Source organism: Cebus imitator, unplaced genomic scaffold (genome assembly GCF_001604975.1).
Source record: "Cebus imitator isolate Cc_AM_T3 unplaced genomic scaffold, Cebus_imitator-1.0 Scaffold129, whole genome shotgun sequence".
Lineage (NCBI taxonomy): Eukaryota > Metazoa > Chordata > Mammalia > Primates > Cebidae > Cebus > Cebus imitator.
The window spans coordinates 6,520,575-6,529,371 of NW_016107444.1; the positions used below are offsets into that span (position 1 = coordinate 6,520,575).

At 42.8% G+C, this 8,797-nt stretch overlaps 1 protein-coding gene across 3 annotated transcripts in view; it reads left to right on the top strand.

Annotated features, from left to right (window-relative positions):
• Window positions 1-8,797, top strand: part of FYTTD1 (forty-two-three domain containing 1) — a 32,583-nt gene that overhangs the window by 11,616 nt on the left and 12,170 nt on the right. For all 3 annotated transcript variants that reach the window (XM_017541017.2, XM_017541018.1, XM_017541019.1), the window contains 2 exons: window positions 6,821-6,969; window positions 8,448-8,560. In XM_017541017.2, the coding sequence (XP_017396506.1) occupies window positions 6,821-6,969; window positions 8,448-8,560 (262 nt within the window). The remainder of the gene's footprint in view (window positions 1-6,820; window positions 6,970-8,447; window positions 8,561-8,797) is intronic.

The window sequence follows — 8,797 nt, forward strand, 5'->3', positions numbered from 1 at the left end:
AATGTAGTGAAACTCCATCTCCACTAAAAATACAAAAAATTAGCTGGGCGTGGTGGCAGGCACCTGTAATCCCAGGTACTCAGGAGGCTGAAACAGGAGAATCGCTTGAACCCGGGAGGTGAGGTTGCAGCAAGCAGAGATCTCGCCACCGTATTCAAGCCTGGACAACAGTCAAGAAAGTGGAAAGATTGATGAGTATGGGAACAATGTACCATACTATACACGGAAATAGAAAGCACCAAGGGACAGAGTTCTATTCCGTACTTGTTTTTTTTGGAGAGGGAGTCTCACCTTGTGACCCAGGCTGGAGTGCGTTGGTGCAATCTCAGCTCACTGCAAACTTCCTCCTGGGTTCAAGCAATTCTCTTGCCTCAGTCTCCCAAGTAGCTAGGATTGCTGGCACCCACCACCACCCCCAGCTAATTTTTTGTATCTTTAGTAGAGACGCGGTTTCACCATGTTGGCCAGGCTGGTCTCTAACACCTGACCCCGTGATCTGTCCTCCTCAGCCTCCCAAAGTGCTGGGATTACAGGCGGAGTCTTGCTCTGTTGCCCAGGCTGGAGTACAGTGGCACAATCTTGGCTCACTGCAACTTCCGCCCCCTGGGTTCAAGCAGTTCTCATGCCTCAGCCTCCAAGTAGCTGAGATTACAAGCGCACGCCATCACACCCGGCAGCTAATTTTTGTGTTTTTAGTAGGGATGAGGTTTCACCTTGTTGGGCAGACTGGTCTCAAACTCCTGACCTAAAATGATCCACCTGCCTCGGCCTCCCAAAGTGCTGTGATTACAGAGTGAGCCACTGAGCCTGGCCTAAACTCACTCACTCTTGTGGAATATTTTTCACTTTCTTTCTTTCTCGAGGAAGATTGTTGGCATCAATCTCATCAGATTGTCATACAAATTACAGTATTCAGCACAGTGCCTGCCACAGTGAAGGGTAGCTGTCACATTATTTAACACAAATAAAATAGCGAGTCATTGTAGATTGGAATTAATTTTCATGGACAGTTTTTCCCAATATGGTTTAATCTTCATCTGGTTGTAATTTTAGAAGGAAATCACATCTATGGCAGCAATAATTTGATTTAAAAATTAAAAAATTTAGGCTGGGCATGGTGGCTCACACCTGTAATCCCAGCACTTTGGGACATCAAGGCGGGTGGATCACCTGAGGTCAGGGATTCAAGACCAGCCTGGCCAACATGATGAAACCCCATCTCTACTAAAAAACTACAAAAATTGGCTGGTCGTGGTGGCGTGTGCCTGTCATCCCAGCTACTAGGGAGGCTGAGGCAGGAGAATCGCTTGAACCTGGGAGATGGAGGTTGCAGTGAGCTGATACTGTGCCACGGCACTGCAGCCTGGGCGACAGAGTGAGGCTCTGTCTCAAAAAAAGAAAAAGAAATTAAAAATTTTGAATATTTGTTGCTTTTTTCCTGATTATAAAAGTAATAGCAATCAGTACCTTTAGAACTGAGACAGAGCACTTGAGAAAGGAACAGCACTGGAAGAAGCCTCCCCACCCCCATTCCCTGAGTTAGTAACTTTGTTGGAGAAAATAAAGCCATGGCCCACTGAATGGCAGGGAGGTTCACCAAGTTGCCATGCTGATGGAACTCATTGGGAAGCTATCTATGTGGGTGGTGCAGCTTTCATTCAGTGGGGGATAAGCAGGGCAGGACTCACGCAATGCCTGAAACTATAATAGAATTAGACACGCTAAGGGCACAAAATTTAAGGTATCTGTCACAAATTGTGTGCCCTCCATGTCTCTAGCCTCACCATAGTCTTAGCCTGGTCCTGGAGGGCAGGCAGGTGAGGTACTGGATTTCCTATACTACAAGAACAAACTGAGAAGCACACTGAAACCTGAAAGAAAAGCCCCTTTCTCTGCAATCCCTATAGCACCCTCCCTTTACTAATACAGCCTGGGAGTTTTACATTGTGCCTTCTGGCAAGAGAGAAATATTCTAATATGAGAAGCAGGGGAGGAGAGGAGTGACGTGGTAGGTAGCTGAAAGGCAGTAAGTGGATGAGAGCTTCAGCCATGATAACAGATTCTTTGTTTTGTTTTGTTTTTAGAGAAACACTTTCTTTTGCTCTGTTGCCCAGGTGCAGTGGATCATGTCTGTAATCCCAGCACTTTGGGAGGCCAAAACGGGAAGATTGCTTGAGCCCAGGAGTTTAAGACCAGCCTGGGCAGCAGCAAGACCACATCTCTTTAAAAAAAAAAAATTTAGCTGAGTGTGGTGGCATGTGCTTATAATCTCAGCTTCTCGGGAAGCTGAGGCAGGAGGATCATTTGATCCCTGGAGTTTAAGGCTACAGTTAGCTATGATGGTATCACTGGATTCCAGCCAGGGTGTTGGAGCAAGATTGTGTCTAAAGAAAACTATAATAATCAGAGTTGTCAGTGATATAGAAAAAGTGACATTCTTTTTTTCCCTAGGAATATAAATGAATGCAGTCATTCTGGAAGTGTTTTTTGCATTATTATTAAAATCCCTAAGAGTTTTCTTTGGCCGGGCTTGGTGGCTCACACCTGTAATCCTAGCACTTTGGGAAGCTGAGGCGGGTGGATCATGAGGTCAGGAGATTAAGACCAGCCTGGCCAACATGGTGAAACCCCGTCTATAAAAATACAAAAAAATTAGCTGGGCATGGTGGCACACTCCTGTAGTCCAGCTACTCAGGAGGCTGAGGCAGGAGAATTGCTTGAACCCAGGTGATGGAGATTGCAGTGAGCCAAAATTGCGCCACTGCACTACAGCCTGGGCAACAGTGCGAGACACTGTCTCCAAAAAAAAAACAAAAAACAAAAAACGAGTTTGCATTACTGATACCAGGTGAGGTGGCTCACTCCTGTAATCCCAGCACTTTGGGAGGGCGAGGTAAGCAAATAATGAGGTCAAGAGTTAGAGACCAGCCGGGCCAACATGGCGAAACCCTATCTGTACTAAAAATACAAAAAATAACTGGGTGTTGGTGGTCGGCAACTGTAGTCCTAGCTACTCTGGAGGCTGAGGCAGGAGAATCATTTGAACCCAGGAGGGCAGAGGTTGCAATGAGCCAAGATTGCGCCATTGCACTCCAGTCTGGGCAACAGAGTGAGATTCCATCTCAAAAAAACAAAGAGTTTGCTTTACTGTTTCACCTAGCATTTCATCGTCTAGAAACTTAAATCTTCAGAAAATAATCGTGGATGTGTTTAAGAATATGTTTAAGAATATATCTGAGTTCTAATGTGGTATAATATGCTTCTGTTGTGATATTATTTATAAATTATAAATAATTTAGAACTAACTGAAATGATTAGTATAAAGTTGGTTGGATCAAATATGGCATATTTAAAAGTAATGTGTAGGACACGTTGGGAGCCAGATGTAGGGCTGAGGGCCCCACAGGGTCGTGGGGTGAGCCTTATGCTGTGCTGAGGCGCAGGATTCGAGAAATAAAGAGACAGGACACAGAAGTACAAAGAAAACACAGCTGGGCTCGGCGGGCCACGCCACCTATATGTGGAGTCAGGCGAGGCCCCGAATGTCCAGAAGCGTGAGTATTTATTGTGTATAGGTTAGGGGGCAGGGCAGTGAGTAAAATCATCTTTTAAGGATGGTCATAGGGTCGTGAGCAATAAAACAGGGGGTCCACCCCCATTAGGTCACCTAGGCCAGGAGGTGGACAGTGCACAGCAAGGGGGCCGTACCCATGAAGGCAAGGGCCGTGTGCAGTAAGGGGTCCACCCCCGTTAGGTCACCGAGGCTTGAAGGTGGGCCGTGCGCAGTGAAGAGGGTGCAGTGTGCAATACTTCTGTCTATGGGAAACTACTTCTAAGAAGATTTATAGGAGGATGCTTTAAGTCACACAGCAGTGACAGAGCTGTCAAGGTTACTGCCACCTTCTGGCAGCTTCCAATGAGCTCTATGGGAAGATGCTTTTTAAGCAGCACAGTAGCAAGAGCTGATAAAGTTCACGGTCACCAAGGTGGATTGCCGTTCTGAGGGCAGCCTTCCACAAGAATTGGAGCAAGGTCCTACAACTCCTTTATCAGGAGGAGTGGCTCTCACCCCAAGCCTGCCATACAGCAGGTATCTTTACGATACTGAACGCTGCTGCCTGAGCCATGGGTTCTTGTCCTGGTATAACTGTTTTCCCTTAAATCATGCTCTGCACTGTGTCTGCTCTAGGCATTCCTCTGGTTATAAGCTGCTTATTCCTTAATTCATGCTCTGTACTGTGTCCACTCTAGGCATTCCTCCGATTATGAACTAAGATATAATTATAGGTATATATGTAGGGAAATATTCTTTAGGCCCTCATACTATCAACTATTATATGATTATATATAGAGGATTATATAAAGGGAGCCTTCAAGCCCTATTTCTATAAACTAATATATGATTATGTAAAGGATTATATAAAAGGAAATAGCTGAGTAGTAACACTATAAAGTGAGATATTCCTCAAGCCCTAACTGTGCCAGGGTTCTGCTTGGCTGTCATTCCTCGGTGCCTATATGGGGGGTTACCCACATAATGCAATAAAAATATATCAGAAACATGGGATAATATATTCACGGAGTAGGTGTGTGTATGTGTTTGAGACAGGGTCTTGCTCTCTCACCCCTGGCTGGAGTATAGTGGTTGCAGTAGCTCACTGCAACCTATGCTTCCTGGACTCAAGTGGTCCTCCTGCCTCAGCCTCCCTATTACCTTGACTACAGGTGCACACTACTGCACCTGGCTAATTTTTGTAGTTTTTTAGAGATGGGGTGTCGCTGTGTTTTCCTCGTTGGTCTCAAACTCCTGGGCTCAAGCAATCCACCCTACTATCCCTCCCAAAGGCTGGGATTATAGGCATGAGCTACCACGCCCAGCCTACCATACAGGATTAATGTAGGGCTACGAAGTAGTATGTAGAGCTATATAGTTGCTGAAAGATTGACTCGGTTCACCTTCTACTATAAAATTGAGAATTACCAAATGTGATAGTCTTTGAGTTGCTTAAAAATAGTTGAAACCAGGGGCCGGGCACGGGGGCTCACACTTGTAATCTCAACACTTTGGCTGGCCAAGTCAGGCAGATCACGAGGTCAGGAGTTCGAGAGCAGCCTGGTCAACATAGTGTAACCCTGTCCCTACTTAAAATACAAAAATTAGCCTGATGTGGTAGTAGGCTCTGTAATCTCAGCTACTTGGGAGGCTGAGGCAGGAGAATTGTTTGAACCAAGGAGGCAGAGGTTGCAGTGAGTCGAGATCACGCCATTGCACTCCAGCCTAAGTGACTGTGAGACTAGGTCTCAAAAAAAAAAAAAAAGTTGAAACCAAAAATGTTAACTTTTAAAGTATGTATATACACAAGTAAAAGAAAACCTTGCAAGACAGAATGTTAGTGGTAGCTCTAAATGGTAGGCTGATGGGTGACGTTTATTTTCTTATTTGTACCTTATGTGTACAGATTCTGCAGTGAGCAAGTTTATTTTTTGATTTACTTTGTTTTTGAATTTAACAGGCAGCCCCTGAACCAGAATAAGTTCCGAAAGGTTCTCTATTGTTTTTTTTTAACTAGAAAAAAGTATTTATTTATTTATGTATGTATTTTGAGACCGAGTCTTGCTCTGTTGTCCAGGCTAGAGTGCAGTGGCACCATCTCAGCTCACTGCAACCTCGGCCTCCCAGGTTCAAGCAATTCTCCTGCCTCAGCCTCCTGAGTAGCTGGGATTACAGGCACCTGCCACTGCACCCAGCTAATTTTTGTATTTTGAGTAGAGGTGGGGTTTCACCATCTTAGCCAGGCTGGTCTTGAACTCCCGACCTCGTGATCCACCCGCCTCGGCATCCCAATGTGCTAGGATTACAGATGTGAGCCACCGCACCCAGCCTAATTTATTTTTTAATCTATTTATTTTTTGGAGACAGATCTCACTCTGTTACAGCCTAGAACACCTGGGCTCAAGTGGTCCTTTCACCTCAGGCTCCTGAGTAGCTGGGTTTACAGGCATGTGCTACTGTGCCCAGCTAATTTTTAGAGATGAGACCTCACTGTGTTGCCCAGGCTGGTCTTGAACTCCTGAGCTCAAGGGATCCTGTTGCCTCAGCCTCCCAAGTGCTGGGATTATGGGCATGAGCCACTGTGCCCAGCCTGAAAAAAGCATTTAAATAGGTAAGATATATAATGAAAAACCAAAGTCAGTAATGTCAGATGCCACAGATTAAAATGTGTCTGTTGGTGCTCACTGGGGACTTTAGTAAAAGCAGTTTGAATGGAGTAGGGCTGATAATGAAGCCAGATTGCAATGTGCTGTCATAAGTAAATTAGAGATGAGATAGTGATTCCACTCTAGATCAGCACTGTTCAATAAAAATGGAGCACATATTAACATGATTTATTTAGCCCAATATCTCTAAAATATTTCACTGTATAATTTATATAAAATAATGAAATATTTTACTTGGAAATATCTCAATTCAGACTAGTACTCAACTTCATGTGCTCAATAGCCACATATGGTTAGTGTCTACCATGATGCACAGGTAAAGACTGTCTAGACTGTCCTGTTTGTTGAGAAACTAATGACAAAAGAGTATGGCCAGAGGCAACATTTGAGAATCCTGTAGTTATTTACAGTCCCCTCTAGCCACAGAACCCTTCCCAATGCAGCAAATTGCCTCTTTATAATAAAATATTTTATGTAATTAAAAAAATAATAATAAATATTCACAACTTCTACCTTCCTTGGGAAATAGAATATCCTGTGACCCTCCCAGCTGAATTCTTAAATTGATATTTTCTTTTTTTTTTTTTTTGTCCTCCTACAGGTTTTGGTAAGACTAGCCTGAATCGTAGAGGAAGAGTGATGCCTGGAAAGAGACGTCCTAATGGAGTCATTACTGGCCTTGCAGCTAGGAAAACAACTGGAATTCGAAAAGGAATTAGCCCTATGAATCGTCCACCTCTAAGTGATAAGGTAGGATGATGGTGTAATCCTGGATTAGATAATCCTTTTCCTTTATTTATACTAACATTTCTGTGAATAAGCTTAAGAGAGCATTTTATTTCTTTTTATGTAGTACTTTGGGATTGATATAAAAAAAATTTAATATTTAAATAAAAATCAATGCCATTTATAAAGAGTACCTAAATTTCCACATTCTCGAATATAACTAAGTTTTTTGTTTGTTTGTTTGTTTCAGTATATAGACAGAAGCTCACTCTGTTACCCAGGCTGGAGGGCAGTGGCATGATCTTGGCTCACTGCAACCTCCTCCCTCCAGGTTCAATCGATTCTCCTGCCTCATCCTGCCAAGTAGCTGAGATTATAGGTGTGCGCCATCACTCCCGGCTAATTTTTATATTTTTAGTGAAGATGGGGTTTCACCATGTTGGCCATGCTGGCTTAAACTCCTGACGTCAAGTGATCTGCCCACCTTGGCCTCCTAAAATGCTGGCATTACAGGTGTGAGCCACCACTCCTGGCCGAAACTTAAGATTTTTTTTTTTTTTTTTTTTGAGATGAAGTCTTGCTCTGTTGCCCACACTGGAATGCAGTGGTGCAATCTCGGCTCACTGCAACCTCTGCCTCTGGGGTTCAAGTAATTCTCCTGCCTCAGCCTCCTGAGTAGCTGGGACTACAGGCGTGTGCCACCATGCCTGGCTAATTTTTGTATTTTTAGGAGAGATGAGGTTTTACCATCCTGGCCACATTAGTCTCGAATTCCTGACCTTGTGATCCGCCTGTCTTGGCCTTCCAAAGTACTGGGATTACAGGTGTGAGCCACCGCGCCTGGCCAAATTAAGACTTTTTAATGTGATTTAGTCAATGGATATTTATGAAATACTTCTCATATACTTCATAGAAGAATCCAGATAAAGTCTAAGGTCCATATTTGTCAAGAACCTTAGAGAAGTCTTTATGGAGAACATGGATATCTGAATTAGGCTTTAATGGATTTAATTTATATATGTTGAGGAAGAAAGAGGATGTTTCATATGCTTTTTCTTTTATGATACTGCATTTTGCTTTTTGCCTCTAACCATGTCTACTCCAGCTCCTTTGCAGTCATAACTTCCCCCGCTTTGTTTTCAGCATGCATTTGTTTTGGAACTTGGCTTTTTAAAATTTATTAGTGTTCAAAAATCATGTTTATATAAATTATCCCCTAATTTATATCTCTGGCTCTCTGATTCTTCTCTTGAGTTCCAGAGCCATGTTTCCCCATCACCTGTGGATCCCCTGAGTACCTCACATATTTTAAAGATAATGTATGGTTTTCATCTTTTCAATCACTTGGACTAAGTTTTCAAGTTGTTTTAGTTTCTCCATCTCCCTTATCTGCACATTCAAGCAGTTGTCAATCCCTGTTCATTCTGCACCAGAAATGTTTATTGTAGTAGGATATATAGAAAAATACAATTTGATTAACATAGTGTCTTGCCTTCTGATAGAATATAGAACGATATTTTCCGGTGTTAAAAAGGAAGGCAAACCTTCTGAGACAAAATGAAGGGCAGAGGAAACCAGTTGCAGTTCTCAAGAGACCTAACCAGCTAAACAGAAAGTAAGTACTCAGATATAATGATGAGTTATCTTGCATTAAAAAACACTTGGACTAAGTGGCGTGAAGAATGGATTTGCAGTGATTTTTTTAGTTATCTGGTCATTTTCAAGATATATTTTGGATGTCTATCTGAATATCCACATGGATGTATCCAGTAATAGCTTCTGTTTATTGGATGAATTGTTACTGATTAATTTAACTATTATAAGCTTTTTGATTTTTTTTTTTTTTTTTTTT